The 21,584-nt window shown below is 33.5% G+C and overlaps 2 protein-coding genes across 3 annotated transcripts; one reads left to right on the top strand and one right to left on the bottom strand.

The window, feature by feature from the left end:
* The first annotated feature begins 1,339 nt into the window (after positions 1-1,339).
* Positions 1,340-6,073, top strand: LOC139489599 (uncharacterized). Its single transcript, XM_071276195.1, has 5 exons — positions 1,340-1,555; positions 2,068-2,103; positions 3,899-4,045; positions 4,598-4,743; positions 5,203-6,073. Exons 1-5 carry the CDS (start codon positions 1,471-1,473, stop codon positions 5,392-5,394), a joined length of 606 nt encoding a protein of 201 aa, XP_071132296.1. The 5' UTR covers positions 1,340-1,470; the 3' UTR covers positions 5,395-6,073.
* A 5,410-nt stretch (positions 6,074-11,483) lies between these two features.
* Positions 11,484-18,327, bottom strand: LOC139487727 (uncharacterized). 2 transcript variants are annotated; one of them, XM_071272763.1, is made up of 4 exons: positions 18,044-18,327; positions 14,059-17,889; positions 12,256-13,110; positions 11,484-12,101 (listed from the first exon to the last, which is right to left on the bottom strand). In XM_071272763.1, the coding sequence occupies exons 2-3, from the start codon at positions 17,053-17,055 to the stop codon at positions 12,751-12,753; spliced, it is 3,357 nt and encodes a 1,118-aa protein (XP_071128864.1). In that variant the 5' UTR covers positions 17,056-17,889; positions 18,044-18,327; the 3' UTR covers positions 11,484-12,101; positions 12,256-12,750. The 2 variants fall into 2 exon arrangements, with proteins under 2 accessions (XP_071128864.1, XP_071128863.1); XM_071272762.1 differs by having other exon boundaries at positions 12,256-17,889.
* Positions 18,328-21,584: the final 3,257 nt, after the last annotated feature.

The raw sequence follows: 21,584 nt of genomic DNA, 5'->3' as shown, positions 1-21,584 counted from the left end.
TATAAATCAAAACATCGCGTTATTTCTGATTAATTTTTCGAATTACTTTATTAAGGTGTTGAGAACCTTTGGTGACCCCATAGTTTAAGTGTCTTTAAAAAGTACATAGTGAGAAGTGGTCGTTACATACAAACGTTCACCTAAATTGTCCCAGTCAATGGATGAATTTAATGTGTCAATCAATGGCCACAGCCACACTGTTTTGAATTTCATTCTATTGTTTTATAACATATCAATCTATTAGTTCAGTCAGTTATTTCCATATCTGTCCTTCGATTATGCAACTTAAGAAAATATTCAAAAAAATGGGAAACAATTGTATCGAAAAGAGAAAATCGAATGCACCTTTTTTATGTTAGGGTGTGTTTGAGATGAATATTTTGTCTTGAAAATGTACAAAACAAGAGTATTTGATACATCATCTCGCTTCAGACTCTATCATTTTATATAGCAAAGCTACAGGTTGACTTGATAACATAAAAAGAATCACAGTACTAAAAGATGAAATATAGGGGTCAAGTGAAATACCTATCCAATGGATCACAAAATCAGAGTAGGTCTGTTCGAATAGCTATTTTACTAAAAGTGCTTGACGACAGTCTTTAAGTTGGATCTCTGAAAAAAAAAATTGTCTTCCGTTTCTACGATTATGAAAATGAAGTGGCGTAATAGGAAGATAATTTCGACGAAGTAGAATCCTGCCTGTATTGTTTATTTACAGGTAAGGAAACATGTGAGAATATGTGTCATGTGATGTTTTAAAATTTAGTGTCCTTAACCTCCAACATAACGTCCAATAAAATTTGAGTATGATGTATATACAAGCTGAAGCCCCGCCTATCTTAATTATGATGCTTGAGCAAACACTGATACAAACAAAGCAAGCAAGTCAAACAAAGATTTGTCTTGCTAGCATTAATTTAAAAGCTGTAATCATCCATGTAATTCGCTCTATGGGGTGTTTGCAGAATTTCAACGGAGGCAATTTCTTGGCATGGTTTTTTCCTGCAGACTTGCGGTTACCTTATGTGAACAAGCACCGGTTAAAACCCCGACTCAACGTGATGGTTCAGATCAAAGCAAAGCTCTTATTCATATCACAACTGAAAATGTTCTCGTCCCGTGATTATTTCCAATGGACACTGATTAACCACCAATCTAACCATCCATCATCTCAATGAAATGACTTACAAACAGTTTCCATATTTTCTTAGTAATTTGTTTACGCACTATAGATTTATGCAAATTTTCATGACTTTAGAGCACGTTGAATTTTTAGATTTTCTTCTTTTGAAAAGAAAAGACATGATTAGTTTCCGGAAATTTGTATACCATGTACGATTTTGATATTTTCAAACATTTAAATGATATCGATTTATTATTGTTTACATGGGAAACGAGTTTTGATACGTGTTCTTTATTTATTAGATCGGAATAATCATAAGGATCATACACTGCAGATTATTAAAAATGGATGTCTTAAATGCTCTGTTGTTGTTTTCTAGCATTCTTTTTGTAGTATCAGGAAATAAGAAAGAAGAGGAATTGTCAAAAGGTAAGTAAAGTTCTGATAATGTATGGTTTCAATTGTGTCTGATAATTGAATGTATAGATCCATTATAATAACAGTTATTGTATGATGACATTGTTGACGTAATACATTATTTTTGTAATTTTAATTGTTTGGCAAATAAAAACGGACTGTGCAAGGACTGATGTTCTTAGCAGATTTATTCTGACACCCTTTTAATTTTATATATAGATGGACGTACATACGGTACATTTACATATTATAATAAATGTGTGGCTTATTGTTTGTTGTGTCTCACTATGTTATTTGCTAGTCTGACATCCTTACCCAATTTTATACTTCGTCGACAGGATACTGGCAGTGTTGGCAATCACTGAGTCAGGACCCAGGCTTGTTTATGTGTATCCCATTGACGACTCTTTTAAATAGATTTTATAATAAAAGATATAGTCTATTCTTTTATTTTACATTATTAGTAAGAAACATGCATTTGGTATTTATTTTTTCATTCAGCTGTGGTTTTTTTTAAATTTTAGATGTAGTATGTGCTGGATGCGAAGCCGTTTCGAAAGGTGAGTTAAATAGTCAAATGTCGATTCAACCTACATGTATGAGTTGGTGCTTAATGAATTGCTCAACATAAAAGTGATTCTTATAGTCTTGAAAAAAAACGTTTGTTCAATAGTTTAGAAGTCTAGTGAGAGAGAAAAAAAATACCCGCCCCACTTGCATGATAAATAAATAGCGCATGTCTTAATGGTCCTAACTGAATAGCAAAAGGTCCCGCAATTTTTTGCTTAACCAACATGACTTTATTGATAAAATGTCCACATTGTCATTAATGTAATAATATCTATTTATTTAATGACAGTCTTTTAAGATCTTTTAACACTGTCTTCTTCTTTACACATTGATCGGTATATTTCGGTAACAATAGTCGCAAACGTGTCATACCAATAATACTCATGGGAATCTTGATGTCCAGAATGCTCGTTTTAATTTTTTGACAAGAACCAATCTTGGAAATAATTGATTCTAAAGTTACAACTATGAAGTGCGAGTAATTAGGCATATCAAGTACAACATTTCCTGTACATGTAAATAATCCTATGTAATAAAATAATGGATGTTCTAGGAAAAATGAGAGCTGCATTGCTGTTGCTGAATTCCATGCATATAAATATAAAATAGTGACACGTCTGGGACTATTGCACAATCTTGTTCACATGTCGTACCTTTAGAGTTTTTAAACAATTCCATTATATAAAAAAAAATGCTTATATTTGTTTTAAAACTTAAAAACTGAATTGTAAATCATATGAAATATAGAGGTATGGTTTGATTGCCGATGAAACAATTTGGCTATCCATTTTTAGACAATAAGACAGAGCTGGAACCGTTATATGTCACCATATGACCATCGACAATTAACACAACCATACCGTATAATAAACTATAAAAGGCAACGGGATGCAGAAATGTGAAACATTGAAAAGAAAAAAATTTATGTCCTCATTTTATATTACATAAACTTTTCAAAAACATAGCAAAAACCAAGCAATGACAATCACAGACTCCTGGCTGTCGCATAGAAACGTTTTTTTTGGGGGGGACTTTAGGACCTTCAGGCTCCATCCTGGCTACCCATGTAAACGGTCATCAATTATAACCTTTAGTTTACGACTAACGATACCAGCAACAATTCACCACAAATTGACAATGTATCTAAATAGAACTCTGCTCGACTTAAAACAACGAAAAACTACAATTAATAACCACCACCTTGTTGAAACCAGTTTGGGCCTGAAATAATAAAACCATAAAATAAGGAATCAAACATGTGCATCAATCATGCATCGCAACTTTCTGGTACATGTATAACATAAAATTAGTCTGAGATCAACAAATTCTCGAGTCTATAAAACGGAATGAGGACATTAATTTTTACGAAAACAGTTCGGTTACATTATCAATATTAGTAACTACTACGTGGACCTATCAGTTGAGTGCGAATTTTGTAATCAAACATCGTAATAATTAAATTATTATGCCAGTGAATTCGTTCTTCTCATAGTTATATTACTAGATATTATGTATCGCTTTTGTTTGTATAAAATTTGGGCACATTCTTTGATATTATGTTTCCATGAAGTCTCTACTGGTAAACTCCAGGTCTCACAAGCTGACGATTTTTCTTAAAGAACTGTATTAAGTGTTTGTATAAAATTTGGGCACATTCTTTGATATTATGTTTCCATGAAGTCTCTACTGGTAAACTCCATGTCTCACAAGCTGACGATTTTTCTTAAAGAACTGTATTAAGATGTATCCCACTGTCAACTTCTAAATATAATCTTGTCATTGTAGAACTTTCCAAACGATTAGCCTACGATTCTAAACAGAATTTGGAGAAAAAAGTACCAACAGTTTTACGAACAGTATGTGATGAAGATAATTTCAAAGATACAGAATTCAGCCCATCCAAAGTTAGAGCCGCATGTAAACAGCTTCTTAGTAAGTCAATAGGAAGCTTCTATTAATTCATAAAGTTTGTTGAAGTTTTCTCATACAGTTATTATAATTGCCTTCTGTCTTAAGAAATTACAACATTTGACTCTTTGCAATTATTTTAAGTAAAATTTATGAAAAGATTTCTTCTGGTGATTTTTTATTCCTATTTGAACAATTTTGTTGATAGTATTGTATTAATTTGAATTGATTTCCATGTCAATAGAATAAGGTTTTCCCCTTTGTTCCTCGATTGTATTTGCTATTTATCTCATCGGTTAGTAGATCAAACAACAAATATAACGCAATTGATGTTCTTATTGATTACGCTAAATCATACATCTTCTTATATCTATTTTGACTTTTTTTTCTTCTTTTTTTTTTTACAATTTTCCGTGTTTAATTCAGTTGTTCGTTGTGAAAAAATAAATATGTAATATGTTATGTATACGCCGCGAAGTCTGGCTTATGATACGGATAAGAAACAATTCAAATGATTTATATATTGGAGTTGGTATTTGTAACTTTGAAGAAGACAATTTATTATCCATTTTTCAGAAAAGCAGAAGTCAGATATCACAACAGGCTTAGTTGAACATTACAGTAAGAGGAAACAGTCAGGGTCTTACTTAGATCTGTTACAGAAAATCTGTATCGATGTTACTGGTGTTTGTGAACGTGACACGGAGACGGGAAAACCAGCGGTAGGTTCAAATTACATTTTAATGACGTATCCATGTAACTTCGAAATGTGGCTTACTTTAGTTTCTCTTTAAAAAGAATATTTAAGATTTAAAAAAACAAAAACAAAAAGTCTTTCTAGGCAACTTGGAAAGAATGCGGATTTCCATGCATACGACATTTATAACAGAATAATAATTCATTGGGTACGCTAGAAAGTAAAGTTTTCGAAATCACATCACATTTTGCATAATCAAAACATGACCAGGTTTCTTTGTTTGCGACCAAAGTATCCTTTAAGCTTTGAAAAAATGTTTAAATTGAGAATAGAAATGGGGAATATTTCAAAGAGACAACAACCCGACCAAAGAGCAGAGTTGTACCTAGTTTAATAAATAATTTAATAGTCTATCTTGCTCTGTGCACAAGATATGCTGCAGTTATTGTTAATGTATAATTGTGTTCTTATTTTATATTTATAGGAGGGTAGAGTTATTTTTAATGACGAAAGCCAAGAGTTTGAGGTTATAATGGGTGATAATGTACGAATGCCTCAGCCGGTCATCAAGGAAAAGGATCTAAAATATTCACATGACAATCTTGTAGTTGATGAAATACACTCAGAGTCAGTTAAACCATTAAAACCGACTATGGGAAGTCACGATGAACTTTAAGATTTGACAGTTGTGAATTTAAAATATTTCAGAGTTACAATTTTATTTTAAACAAAGGCATTTAATCAAACAGACGAACTATAAAGTGCAATAATATAAGTTGGTATTCTAATGAAAATAATGAATAAAGTAACAACGGATATGAATGGGTTTCTGAAGTGTTTAATAGATTTTCTTTTTTTGTCCCTTAAGAAATTCCAGAGTAACATTTTACGAAAAATAATGTTCTTATATGGACAAAATGTGTGTGCTTTTTTTTTTTTTTTTTTTTTTTTAGTTTAAAATCAATTAATGTGCATATCAATTTTTTATATCACTATTGGACATGTACTAAAATATATCATTTATTTCAATGATCATGATTTTTTTTTAATTATAGAATGAAACAGTTATAACCATTCCAACGTTAACCCGTAGTTTTGTTTTATTTAATATTCCTCCAAACCATTGAAATGTATTGAATTCACTATGCAATTTTATGTGATTAGACATTTAATTGTGATTACATTGTATTTACATTAATGTACTATCGTTTTTGTTAAGTTTTGTATTTAATCTCTCACAGATTGTATACTTGAGTCTTCTATTTTCTAACTGCATTTTATAAATAATTTACATTTTTCTTACCAATATTTTTTGTACAACTTTTATACTTTATTAATAAAAATTTATCTGAGTATTTGCTTTGTTTGTTCTTAATTCATATAATTGTAAAAAAAAAAAAGAAAAAAAAAAGAAGAGTTTTGTTGACTCGAGAAAAATAAACCACGGATGCATGATGCCTACTGATTTAGCAGTAGAGGTAATCATTGTATATACTTACACATGAATTCTATATATGAAAGTATAAGAATTACCACTTTTATTTTGTTTAACCTTTTTAACAATATTCTCTTTCGAAGTAATATCTCAAGATGATAGTATACTGTTCTTTTTCGGGGACATTAAAAGCATGTGTGCTAAAGATAAACCATTTCAAATGGATGATACTAGTCAGTTTAAATTAACATGATACTATTGTTCATTGACGGAGCTATATATCATGTCCCATATGTCTTTGCAGCACAGACGGCATCCACACACATTTTCATGGATTAATATGTCCCACAATCATTACATGTTACTTTTCCAGTTGACCGAGTTGTCACGAACAGTGGTCGAGAACCCACATGTTTATGTAAAGAGTGTTGTTCAAAGTATCTATCGAACCCAGGGGCATTAACTATTGATCTAGGTTGCAACAGCAGAACTTCTGCAATGTCCCATTTTTCTTCTAAGAATTCTTAAGTAATCTCTAACAAATTGAAAACTTTGAATGAAATTCAGACTTAAATGGATTTTTTTTTCATCTATTCTATTTTTCAGATTTAGTGCAATAGAATATTGCCTATTTTTCCGATTTGTGCCTCATTCTCGCTCTTCGATTCGAGCAGTAGTGTCTTCATTCCTCCGATTACTACACTTAATACTTTTCTAGTGCATTTTGACTTTAACACGTTGACATTCCATTCTCTATATGTCGCTTGACTAAATGTTGAAAAGCAATCAGGAAGTTTGTAATACCCGCTACAAAAATCCACATTGAATCAAATCATTTATTGTTCGAATTCCTCTATCAGCACCTTTATCGTACTGTTCAGCTTTTAAAAAGCTTTTGTTAGATGGGATGTGAAAAAAAATCGTTACATAGATTACCGTAGCCGTATTTGACACAACTTTTTGGAATTTTGGGTCCTCAGTGCACTGCAACTTTGTACTTGTTTGGCTTTATAACTATTTTGATCTGAGTGTCACTGATGAGTCTTATGCAGACGAAACGCGCGTCTGGCGTATTACATACATTATAAGCCTGGTTCCTTTGATAACGACCATTAACTGTAAACGCGGTTTAAAACCGAGGAACCAAACAATCCCATATATATTCCAAATCAAGGACACTTCTGTCAAACTCCTGGGTATCTTCTGAGTCCATAATTATATACTAATAATGCCACTCTGATATATACTACCTGTATCTCTGCCCCAGTTACCTGATAAAATATGTTTTGCTGCTGCCTTGATCTCAGTTCGCTTAGCTTGGTTCTGTGTTACCATCTAGATCATCACTATTACAACTGCATTTTGTATTGCAAAATAACAATTTTTCCATTAGCTTGGGTGTGCATTAATTTTCTTCCCCCTTTTAATAGTAAAATTAAATCGCTATTAAATTTTTTACTACGCCTGTGATTGTGAACAAACTCAGGTCTCATTTCCAATGGATATTCACCCCTATATCACGGTCTGGCTGGTGTGCAAAACAACGCAAGAATGAATTACATAATTGTTTCCAATTTAGCAGGTGGAATCAATTGAAATGGTTTAAAATTTTAAATCATTTAATTGTTTGTCATTAACAAGAATATATTCAGAAAATCCCGAGTCCTTACGAAGAAAATAATAATTGTCTAACCGGCAAATAATTTAACGAGTTCATCTGTCTTCTGCTTTTGTGATGATTGCACAATTTATATCTGTTTTCATAGCTTAGTTATTTAAGGAACACGCTGGTGATGTATGAAGGGGACCGCCTGATTTTTCAACTCAAGTGTTAAAAATGGTTTGATACTTTTTATGCAACAGTATTTCATGTCAGCTGGTACAAAAGTTTGAGTCTTGAAGAACGAAGAAGGGATTTTATTGTTTGCTTGACTTACTGTACTGCTTTAAGCCTTCAACACACTATCATCTTCCATACTATCACTTCAAGTGAATCGACTGTGGAACCGCATATCGGGATCGTTAGTTGTTTTCTGTGTGAATGAAGAAAGTTCCCCATTGTTTCTGTATGAATTGGGTTGGGTTTACTATGTTACAGATTAATGCAGTGTCTATCTCTCTACGTTCTAATGAAAATTGCTTTTGGAACCCCATTATCATCCGCATAATGGGACTTCATGTTACAACAAAACAGCCTTTGATGTGTATTAACGAATGTTTTTACTTTTAGATAAAATTCATCTTGTACTTCCACAAAACACAACTAAGTAATTTCTTTTAATTCTTTGAAGCTTTAAGTAAATTATTATGGAACATATGTACCTTTATGCATTTCTATACAAATATATGTCATACTGTACGATAACGACAGTGTAATCGGTGAAACATCCTCATCCCCTGCATTCCAGATGAACCAGAGGATCGATACTTGACTGATCTTTAGGCCTGAGAGGAAAGCCGTCTTGGAAGATGCTTATATTCGGTGTCTGAATTTTCAAATAAGATGCTTGCTTTTATCGGGACTACTAGGGAGAATATCTTTGCTTGTATCGAGTTCTTCAGTCTTATTACAAGTTTATTTTTACCCTCAACAATATTCATGGGTCGCCATACTGGACCTTCTCACTGCATGAGGAGACTCGTTGTCCGGATCAAAATCTTGAATCTTTGTGCAAGGTTACATTATCACGGATGGAGTATTCATGTGATAACTTGTAAGTCTGTTCATATGAGAAGACGTCAAAGTTAAAATTGGTAAAAAAAATCTTTCTTCGAGTATGAACAGTCAACTTTTATATACTTTGGTACAGATGGCGAAAATCTATATGCATCACATTTCAAGAAACGAATAACATTAGATCCAAACATTATTCTTTAAACTTTATCCTTACAAAAACTCCTCAACAGATAATGTAGTGTTTATACTATACCGAAGCCGTACATAAAGTAGTAGAAAAGTTCTGACTGAATAAAAGATAAATAAAGGCAACAGTTGTATACCGCTGTTCGAAATTCATATTAATCGATTGAGAAAAAAAAACAAATCCGGGTTACAAACTAAAACTGAGGGAAACGCATCAAATATAAGAGGAGAAATACGACACAACAGGAACACAACATTAAAATTTAACACACACATAAACGAACTATGATATAACAATGACCAATTTCCTGCCTTGGTACTGGACATTTTAAGAAAAAAAAATGTTGGGTTGAACCTTGTTTTGTGGCATGCCAAAACTCCCGCTTTTATGGCAATGTTAAATATAATATTAAAATGACAACATTACATGAAAGTACTACAATACAAATAAATGGGAGAACATATAGGACAGAGAAACACACGAATAATAGCTAACAAAAGGTATCAGGTTTTTAAAATTTAATACGCCAGACAAGACAAACCAGTGAAGATCAGATGAAAAAAGTTCGAAAGCTTTAAATTTTAACGAACGTAATCAATGCATCACTGGTAAATTATTAAGTCAGGGATTTCGTTACGTCAATATTATTTCATTTCTCATTACATACTGTTCTTGCATCTGTACAGGAAGTTTTATCTAGCTCTAATTGTATTGTTTTTATTGTTGATATTCACCCCATATGTACCAAGTGTTAGATAAGTTTTAATGATATTAAAGAAATTTCTTGGTATTCCTAAACGAAAGAGTACTCTCAAATCATACGTCCTTGTCAATTTGACCTGTTGATACTATTTTTAATGCTTTTTGTTATTTTAGGTTAATATGGATCTTGTCTATATACCAGCTTTGATTATTTGGAATTACTACCAATTTTCACTTCTTCGTACTATGAACGTCAATATTATTTCATTTCTCATTACATACTGTTCTTGCACCTGTACAGGAAGTTTTATCTAGCTCTAATTGTATAGTTTTATTGTTGATATTCACCCCATATGTACCAAGTGTTAGATAAGTTTTAATGATATTAAAGAAATTTCTTGGTATTCCTAAACGAAAGAGTACTCTCAAATCGTACGTCCTTGTCAATTTGACCTGTTGATATTTGGAATTACTACCAATTTTCACTTCTTCGTACTATAAACGTCAATATTATTTTATTTCTCCTTAAATACTGTTCTTGTGTAACGGTTTATTTCTTCCGCTGTGATATTTTATCCTGAGGATAATTTGTCCCAGTATTTTTTTTTCCAAGCATGGAATTTCACAGGTAGATTTTTTCCAGAGGAGTGAAAATCTATCTGTGCGGATAGTATGTACCGGTAAATATTTGCCGTGCCATATTTCACAGATCCTTGTGAAATAGAGTCCCTTCACTACTATGTAAGTTACTCGCAATTAATATATACCTGACCATAATTTTAAAATGTTTCACAAAGGTAGAACAAATTTGCATAATTTATCAATCAAAGGGAGGTTATTATGAGCAATTTATATTTTAAAGATATTAATATAATATATTTTTGAATCTATTTCATAGTGAAATTTTTCTTTGAATCTTATTTTTTATATGTTCATTTATTTTAAAAGATGACTTAAAACATGATTTAATAAGAAAGATAATATTTCACAGATAAATACTATCCAGCTGTTGAAATTGCTTTTGTTCCAATATATTGTCATGCTATGATTTATCTGATTTCTATATAATCAACAACTACATCTTTGTCTCCAGACAAATCTATTTATATAGTTAAAAATATCATCAAACTCAAATTCTTCCATTACTGTTAACAGTAGTAATGCAAATATATTTCTACCTTTACTTTTTAATTTATACTTGTACTGAGATCTGAAAACAACTCAATTTTATCTGTGTTTGACTTACCTTATTTAATCATGATATTATTTCATAATTATGATCTTTGAAATTACTTCTGGTTTACTTTCTTGTGTTTCATGATAATTTTCTTTTTAAAAGAATGATATTTACTTGAATATTTAGGGATATTATTATTATTTTCAATGATAACTTGTGAAATTATTTCCCATTATAATACATTTTTTTTTTAACAATTTAGCTTTAATTCAAATACACTATTATTGTTTCATAGCATTTGTAAAGATTAAGTTTTTTCTAATAACTATGCAATAAGTTAACTACCCAGATAGAATTTCACGGCAAATGTAATATCCCAGGGAAATATTTTCCTCGGGATAGAAAAATAACAACAACTACTGTGACATTTTTTCCACCGGATCAAATTTCACCCGGATATAATTTTGCTTTACACTTGCACCTGTACAGGAAGTTTTATCTAGCTCTAATTGTATAGTTTTATTGTTGATTGTAACGAAGTAAGTTCTTTGGGAATTGTCAGGTGGCCAATGTCATACAAAACCAAATTAAAATATAAATTTAATTAACAAAACAAAATAAAGTAAATTCAACAAAAAATGTAATATGAAATGAGAACACAAATGTAACTAAATAAACACACACGGAACAAAACAAAATGTCATGAAATAAACATAAATCAAACAAATTTCGGCCTGCACACTTTCCGCACACTGCCCGGATACGTTCCTCGTTGTACGTACTGTAGATGTAAATGATGAACTGGGTTGTTCCCCTTTAAATTTCTCTTTATAATTAAACGGACGAATTAACTAATTTTCACATATATCTGGTTGCTTCTAAATTGATTGAAGAGAACACTAAATTTGTATGAATAACTATAATGCTGAATAACAAACTATAACTGCTTTAAACTGCATAAATACTGCACGGACTTCTCGATTTCTCAACTAAAAATGTATATAATTTTACGGACTTTTTGCTCCAAATAAATAGAAACGGACTATAAATTTATCACCGCCTCCATGCGTTGTAACTCCAACCAATATATCACCGAGTTGTTACCATTTTTAACCCCGACACCATTAATTCATCGACACCATTATCTCCGACCAGTCGACAATTAGCAACGTGCCAACGCACACTAAAACCGGGCCTAAAAACCCCTGCAAAATAATAATTGAACCCAAAAATTACTTACGTTATCTATAAATATGAATAATATGGCAATTATCCGTACATTTGGACCGCGAGCAAGAAATATCATCTCGACAGCAAATTGACCTCAATGTACCATAAAATATAAGTAAAATAACTTACCTGAGTGTTGTTTCAATTAGCCTTTGGACATCCATGTCCTGTCCTGACAATTATAATGTCCAAATTGCTATCTAAACCACAAACCCAACTGCACAAACGTGTGCTACTCTCAATGATCATGTGCCGACTGATTTGAGACTCACCTGTTAAATTTCAATAGGTGCGTAATCACGTGATAAACAAGGTCTGCTTGACTAGATTACCGGTGTTAGTGAAAATAAGAGATAACATAAAATATAGTCCTAGGTGTAAAATAAATCATATAAATAATTAACTGAAGTTTGTTACAAACGTCCCTTTCCAGGAGACTAAAGAACATTTAGTCCGACCAGAAACAACAAACTTCAAAATCTAATCTGAAATTAAGCTATATCAGTAAAAAAAAAAAAAAACAAATATGTACACATCAAACATAAAAAAATTCAGTCCTGTAACACTAAAATAAAACCAAAATTAACACAATAACGCTGTAATAACGTCACACTCAGGGGTTATCTAAATATCGCCACATCTAGACAAAACATCTGCAACAATGTTTGTCTTGCCTGCAATGTAAAAAACTGTATAATTAAATTCCTGAAGTATCAAACTCCAACGGAGTAACCGTTGGTTACTGGTTTTCATCCTCTGTAACCACTGTAAAGGAGCATGATCAGTATTAATAGCAAACTCTTTACCCTCTAGATAGTTTCTCAAAGTTTTAACCGCCCACACTATGGCAAAGCACTCCTTTTCTACCACTGCGTAGTTGCATTCCGCTCCAGAGAGTTTCTTGCTGATAAACATAATTGGACGCCTTCCGTCATCAAATTCTTGCTCTAGTACAGCACCTAGACCCTTACCGGACGCATCAGTCTGCAAAATAAACTTTTTAGAAAAATCTGGACTCCGTAATACAGAGTCACTACAAATACATTCTTTAAGCTTGTCAAAAGATTTTTGTGTTGTGTCTGACCATTCAACTTTATTTGGTTCGTTTTTCTTTGTAAGGTCAGTCAAAGGTACGGATATGTCGGAGAACTGTGGTATAAACTTCCTGTAGAAACCTATCAGACCGAGAAATGATCTCACCTGTTTCTTCGTGACAGGCACTGGAAATTCATGTATAGCAGATACCTTGTCCTGAACAGGCTTAATCTTGCCACCGCCGGCAATATGTCCTAAAAACTCAAGCTCATCGTAGCCAAATAAACACTTACTCGGTTTTGCAACGAGGTTTGCCTGTCTCAGTGAATCGAATACTGCCCTTAAATGCTCAATATGGTACTCCCATGTATCGCTAAATATACCAATATCATCAATGAACGAGTCAGCAAATTCCTCGTATCCTGCCAGAACTTTATCCATCATACGAACAAAAGTAGCACCTGAGTTCATCATACCAAATGGAGTAACAGTAAACTGATAATGTCCGAACGGCGTTATAAATGCGCTCTTCTGTCGGCTATCTTTATCAAGTGGTACCTGCCAATAGCCCTTAGTTAAATCAAGTTTACTGATATATCGTGCTCTGCTGACTTTATTCAGTACCTCATCCATGCGTGGCATAAAAATCGGGTCAAAGATAGTCTGTTTGTTCAAGGAACGATAATCGGCACAAAATCTAAGTGTGTTGTCTTTTTTCTTGATCAGTACTATCGGAGCTGCATACGGACTGTCAGACGGCTCAACTATACCTGCAGCTAACATATTGTCAATCTCTTCTCTGACCTTATCTCTAAGTGCGTATGGTAGTGGGTACGGACGTTGGTAAATCGGTTCATCTGTTTTTGTAACTACTCTATGTTCTATAATATTTGTTACCTTAGGTACGTCACTAAAGATGTCTTCATATTCTGATAGTAATTCTTTAAGCTGCTGTTTTTCGACAGTTGTCAATTCTGGTGAGATCGTAACGTCATCTACATTTTCTTTGCTTTTCAACACTGGAGTTATATCTGTAGTCATCTCACTATCATCTGTGCCTTCATCTGTGTTAAGACCTGAAATTACATTTAAGCACGCAGCAATATCTGTTGTGACATTATTATCAAGATCATTATCTACCCGCTCATGCCATAACTTCAACATATTTACATGAAATACTTTGTCTTTTCCTCTAACCTTGACCTTATAGTCAACAGGACTAACTTTATCAGTCACTATAAATGGTCCTTTCCAACTCGCTAACAGCTTTGATGTATGTGTAGGCAATAATATAAGCACCTTTTGACCAACTTCAATCTTTCTGTCTCTAGCTTTTCTATCATAATAAAACTTCTGTCTTTGTTTCGCTTTTGTTTCATTTTCAATGGCGTACTCAGCCATTGTTCTCAACTTTTCTCTAGTGTCTAATAAATAACTCAACACAGAGTTTTGACATGTACTAGGCTCTTCCCACTCTTCTTTAAGTACTGCTAGAGGTCCTCTAATGTGCCTGCCATATAACAATTCAAACGGTGAGAAACCAGTACTCTCATTTGGTACCTCCCGATATGCAAATAATAAGTAAGGGATATATGCATCCCATGTTTTTGGTGTCTGTCGTGCATATGCCTTCAACATTTTCTTCAGTACACCGTTAAACTTTTCACAGAGTCCATTACACATAGCATGATAAGGACTAGTGCGTAACTTACTTATCTTTAATAGTCTACATACCTCAACCATCAGCTCTGACATAAAGTTACTGCCTTGGTCTGTCAACAGCTCCCTGGGTATGCCAACTCTAGAAAATAAACTTATAAGAGCATTAGCGACTGTAGAAGCTTCTTGATCTTTTAAAGGAATTGCTTCTGGATATTTAGTGGAATAATCGACGCAAACAAGTACATAACGGTTTTTGTCATCAGTCATAGGCAAAGGGCCAACAAAATCAATAGCAATGCGCTGAAATGGCTCATCCATAGGTGGTATGCTAATCAATGGAGCACGTGGTACTCTACCCTTCGATGTACCTATCTGACAATCTGGACAAGACCTACAGTATTCGGCAATATCATTAAATATACCTGGCCAGAAAAAGTGCTGCATGATTCTGTCTCTTGTTTTCTTATTCCCAAGGTGACCTGCCAACGGAATATCATGTCCCAACGAAAGAACTGTTCCTCTCAACTTGCTTGGTAATACAATTTGCTGAATAACTTCACCACTTGGCTTAGTATACACTCTATATAGTAAATCTGAATTATATATAAAATAAGATGCTGGGTTATCATGCACATCACTTACATAAGATTTTACCTTATCCAAAGTCTCATCTGTCTTCTGTAACTCAATCAACTGCTTCCTATCACAAATCTTAAAATCATGGCATACGTCTGAAAAATCTATAGAATGAGATATAGGTATATCGCTACTACGCTGAACATTCGTCTGATCAATCATAATATCTGCTTCATCCTGCTTCTTCTTTCGAGATCGAGTCTCAACTGCATGACATGGGACTGAGTCACCTGAAACAAAAATATCTTCTCCACTAGTCACTGATAAACCATCGACACTATGTGGTACTGATGTGTTCACATAGTTTCCAACAATCAGATCTGCAAACGGTGTATCTAAGATCAATGCAATAATATCACCTGAAATATAAGGAGTAGAAATATTAATACATACTTCTGGACACTGCTTCACTGAACCATCTGCTAAACATATGTCTCTAGTCTGACCTGTAAGACAATCTGGGTTAGTAAACCTACTATGAACAAATACAGTAGAACAACCTGTATCTCTCAAAACTGAGATTTTATCACTATCGATCTTACCTTCTACTATATCAAGTCCATGTACCTGTACCTTGTCGCCATTACATGAAACACCAGGCAACTTAACAGTCACACCACTAATATAATCATCTACTCTATACTCCTGTCTACTCTGTATGCACAAACCAAACTTACCTGGCTTAAAATTATCCTCCTTTGACCGGTTCGTCCTTGTAGGACAGTGCGTAGCTATATGACCAATGTTCTTACAAATAAAACAAGTCCTAGTGTCAGGTTGTCTTCCTTTTGATTGGTTATATCTACCTTGTTGTTTAGATTGGTCGGTGTCAATTCTCCCAACTGATTTAGAACTTACCTGTTCATCTTTATGTGCTTGCTGAAAAGCCTCAGCTTTGTCTACCAACTCATCAATTGTTTTCGGTTTCTGTTCCTTGATCCAAAGTTTGAGCTCTTTATTACAACTTACCATTAACTGTTCTCTAGTAACTAAATCAACAAATCTATCAAAATCAGTGCCTATCAACTCACGCTCCAACCAATGTCTAAGAAAACCTACTAGTCTGACTGAAAATTCCTTAAATGACTCATCCGAAGACTGGCGTTCACTTCTGAACTTCTCCCTGTATGCCTCGGCAGTAAGCTCGTATCTACATAAAATAGCAGATTTAATTTTATCATAATTTTTACTGTCCTCTTCAGACAATCTAGAAAATGCCTCTAAAGCTTTCCCACAAAGTAAAGGGACTAATCTAAGGGCCCACTCAGACTTGGGTATTTTATGCAAAACCACCAATTTCTCAAAGGACCTTAAAAATACATCTGGGTCTTCACCTTCCTTAAATTTAGGAAGTTTCGACTTCAAACTTGAATGTGTCTGTGGTGGTGCAACACCTTGAGCCATTTCTTTCTCTCTAAGCTCTAACTCTTTTAAACGTACCTCTTTTTCCATCTCTATCTTTCTCATCTCTCTCTCTTCCATTCTAGCTTCTCTCTCAGTAGACTGCATGTTTTTCAACATTTCTAAACATGTCTCCAAAGTTTCACCCTTCTCTAACATCTCCGGAACCCAAGCGGGTAATACACTTCCTGCCATACTGTACAATACAAATAATAATAAAATGATAATGTAAACAAATAATAAAACATAAAAGTTCAAACAAAATATATAACAAAAAAAAAATCCCTGTTGTCTATCTGACAATATTTTCTAATATAACAATTGGCACAGTGACAATCCCACCGCTGCCACCATTGTAACGAAGTAAGTTCTTTGGGAATTGTCAGGTGGCCAATGTCATACAAAACCAAATTAAAATATAAATTTAATTAACAAAACAAAATAAAGTAAATTCAACAAAAAATGTAATATGAAATGAGAACACAAATGTAACTAAATAAACACACACGGAACAAAACAAAATGTCATGAAATAAACATAAATCAAACAAATTTCGGCCTGCACACTTTCCGCACACTGCCCGGATACGTTCCTCGTTGTACGTACTGTAGATGTAAATGATGAACTGGGTTGTTCCCCTTTAAATTTCTCTTTATAATTAAACGGACGAATTAACTAATTTTCACATATATCTGGTTGCTTCTAAATTGATTGAAGAGAACACTAAATTTGTATGAATAACTATAATGCTGAATAACAAACTATAACTGCTTTAAACTGCATAAATACTGCACGGACTTCTCGATTTCTCAACTAAAAATGTATATAATTTTACGGACTTTTTGCTCCAAATAAATAGAAACGGACTATAAATTTATCACCGCCTCCATGCGTTGTAACTCCAACCAATATATCACCGAGTTGTTACCATTTTTAACCCCGACACCATTAATTCATCGACACCATTATCTCCGACCAGTCGACAATTAGCAACGTGCCAACGCACACTAAAACCGGGCCTAAAAACCCCTGCAAAATAATAATTGAACCCAAAAATTACTTACGTTATCTATAAATATGAATAATATGGCAATTATCCGTACATTTGGACCGCGAGCAAGAAATATCATCTCGACAGCAAATTGACCTCAATGTACCATAAAATATAAGTAAAATAACTTACCTGAGTGTTGTTTCAATTAGCCTTTGGACATCCATGTCCTGTCCTGACAATTATAATGTCCAAATTGCTATCTAAACCACAAACCCAACTGCACAAACGTGTGCTACTCTCAATGATCATGTGCCGACTGATTTGAGACTCACCTGTTAAATTTCAATAGGTGCGTAATCACGTGATAAACAAGGTCTGCTTGACTAGATTACCGGTGTTAGTGAAAATAAGAGATAACATAAAATATAGTCCTAGGTGTAAAATAAATCATATAAATAATTAACTGAAGTTTGTTACATTGATATTCACCCCATATGTACCAAGTGTAATTTAAGTTTTATTGATATTAAAGAAATTTCTTGGTATTCCTAAACGAAAGATTTTATACACACAAACGATCAAGTATACGTAATGACAAAGCTATTTTCATGTACCTGTGTAGGATATGACGCAGCTTTTTTCAAAAGTGATGAGTTTCTATAAATTGTTCAATATTTCACAGTGGTATCTTACTTTGACTTTGTTTAAACCTGTTTATTTACTTTTGACCTCAATTATTTATCCCTTATAAATTATATTAACTATGAATTTGCATTCACGTATCGAAGATCAAATTTTATATTCGTTCATTGTGTGTTAATTTGCGTTTTTTGATTGAGTTAAGCCTTCCAATTGATATTTTATAGTGTGTTTTTCTGTGTTGTGATGTTATACTATTGTTTCAGAAAAGGGAGAAGGTTTAGTACCATTAAAACGTTTAATCCCGCTGCAAATGTTTGCACCTGTCCTAAGTCATGAATCTGATGTACAGTAGTTGTCGTTTGTTTATGTAGTTCATACGTGTTTCTCGTTTTTATATAGATTATACCGTTGGTTTTCCCGTTTGAATGGTTTTCAGCGGCATTACACATTTTGGGGGCCCTTTATAGCTTGCTGTTCGGGGTGAGCCAAGGCTCCGTGTTGAAGACCGTACCTTGACCTATAATGGTTTACTTTTATAAATTGTTATTTGGATGGAGTGTTGTCTCATTGGCACTTATACCACATCTTCCTATATCTAGCTATGGATTCGTGTCTAGTCAGGCAGAAATTCCCGAATTTCTGAGCATGTTTCACTCAATCTTCTTGTTGAAATGACAGTTTGAAAAGGTCTCTAGAAATACAATGTATCCTGGAAACTACTGAATTAACTTTCCTTAACCAAGTAGAAAATCTACTTTAAATATAATCTTTTATCCTGCATTGACAGGTCAAAGGTCAATAACAACACAATGATCATGGAAATGCCAGACTAGAAATGTTATATAAAAAAACAGCAGCGCCTACATACGGATTATCATCCAGCGCTTGCATTTTGCCAACATGATTTCCTTGATAGAGGGTTGCCATTTACCAGGTTTAATCCACCGTTGTCTACATAAGAAAATGCCTGTACTAAGTCAGGAATTTGCCAGTTGTTATCCATTCGTTTGATCAGTTTGAGCTTTTGATATTGCCATTTGATTAGGGACTTTCTTTTTGAATTTTGGGATTTTACTTTTTACTAGGAAGCAATAAACCAAGATTTTAAAGTTGTGAAGTTTTAATTATCCCTTTAAAAAAATTACGGACGCAATTACAAGTTGATTGGCTGTTTTTTTTTGTATATTTGTTTCACAGATGATTATTGACCTGTTAAATTTGTCGTTACCACAATCCCTTTCTCTTGTCATCGAATACGACATACCAAATTAGATATATATAACTATATATACTAACATGAATAACAGTGCCAAATGTGGAGAATAATCAGTTAAACCTTCCAGAACAACTGAGATCACCTCTAGTTTTGTTTAATGGGGTTCGTGTTGCTCTTGCTTTATGTTTAAGTGTTGTCCTGACTGTATATATATCCTTATTGATGTCTATAAGTAGCTTTTGGTTGCCTTTAGATAATCAGGAAGTATGGTGAGAATCCAGTTGACGTGTGACGTATACAATCAGAAGCATGGACAAGACCTTCAACATGTGACTTCCAACCTTTCGTCTGAACATTTTCTAAGGTACCTAACATGCCAACTTTCCAAGTAGTATATATGTTATCTACTAATTATAAGTATACGTCGCTGTCTTCCGAACATCAAAAAGTGTGGTGAAAATCCAGTTGACGGATGACGTGTACAGTTGTTAGCATGGACAAAACCTTCATCATGTGACTTCCAATCTTTCTTCTGAATGTTTTCTGTACACTACCAAGCTTTACGAGTATTTATTTTGGTAACTTTCAGTGATGTCCATTTGATGAGACGGTGTTGTTCGTGACTTCGTCATACTAGTGATGTTGCATATTTCCTTGGTAATTTTAGAACCAAAGTTTGCACCTTGAAGTGGTCTCATTAAATATTATATATTTATATATACAGTTTAATTGCAAGGTATTCAATACACACTAACTCAAGGGGTTATGTCGTCTCGATGTTGATTAGAAGCGCTCTGTGACTTGTAGCCTGCTACCGGCGAACACATCTGTCGCAGTGCAAGATCTAGTTTTCAATATTTAGATCCATGCTGTCACTGTTTTTGTAGTTACATTTTTGGTGTGTATTGGAATGCTGCTGTTGTTTCTTTACTGAAACAATATTCACGATGCAGCTATATTTAAGTCAGATGGTATTGCCGCTCTATCAGTTGACTATAGAAATCCAAACTGGATGATATGGTAGTTCTTTGATAACTATTAGCATGTCGAAATGTCTTATTGCAATGTTTATTTGTGTATTTCTTTGTCCTGAATGTTCTTGCATTTATTTGTACTGTAGTCCTGTCATATAATGCTGTCATTGTAATGTTATATTTAGCATTGCCATAAAAGCGCGAGGTTTGGCTACCCGCAAAACCAGGTTCAACCCACCATTTTTTCTTAAAATGTCCTGTACCAGCTCAGGAAAATGGCCATTTTTATACTATAGTTCGTTTCTGTGTGTGTTAATTTTAGTGATGTGTTTCTGTTGTGTCGTAGTTCTCTTATATTTGATGTGATTCCCTCAGTTTTAGTTTGCAACCCGGATTTGTTTTTTTCTCAATCGATTTATGGATTTTGAACAGCGGTATACTACTGTTGCCTTTATTCAAGGTCCATGTATCTCTGTATAACAACATCTTTGTTAGGTGTTAGATACACAACTATAAGCGACTGACATGGCTATCGTCCCGCGGAAATCTACTAGCTCCAATACAAAAGAGACTTAACTTGCGGACCGCGAAATAATAACAACCAATCAGATACAACGATTCAAGTAAATGTATAGTGGATATTCATAGAACAATAGAGTGAACACCCGAAATAAAGGTTTACAAGTAAAAATTTAAACTCATAGATTCAATATTCAAAATATGAATGCATTCATGTAAGTATATATAAAAATAAATGATTATTACAATATATCAAATTATAAACATAAAAATAACTCTGCTACATATATCCATATATATATATGGATATAGATAAATTGCCTTGATAGGCAGCATAAACATGGACATAAAAAGCTTTGATTTGATTCGGCAAAGCAAA

This window comes from Mytilus edulis, chromosome 9, assembly GCF_963676685.1.
Source record: "Mytilus edulis chromosome 9, xbMytEdul2.2, whole genome shotgun sequence".
NCBI lineage: Eukaryota > Metazoa > Mollusca > Bivalvia > Mytilida > Mytilidae > Mytilus > Mytilus edulis.
This window is presented reverse-complemented; position numbering and strand designations above follow the sequence as displayed.

What these genes read in the sequence shown, in the direction of transcription:
- LOC139489599 (XM_071276195.1), top strand. Translation starts at nt 1,471, where the DNA reads ATGGATGTCTTAAATGCTCTGTTGTTGTTTTCTAGCATTCTTTTTGTA. An exon ending in ATGCGAAGCCGTTTCGAAAG is followed by an intron (nt 2,104 to 3,898) that starts GTGAGTTAAATA and finishes TTGTCATTGTAG; the next exon opens with AACTTTCCAAACGATTAGCC. An exon ending in CGGAGACGGGAAAACCAGCG is followed by an intron (nt 4,744 to 5,202) that starts GTAGGTTCAAAT and finishes TTATATTTATAG; the next exon opens with GAGGGTAGAGTTATTTTTAA.
- LOC139487727 (XM_071272762.1), bottom strand. Translation starts at nt 17,055, where the DNA reads ATGGCAGGAAGTGTATTACCCGCTTGGGTTCCGGAGATGTTAGAGAAG.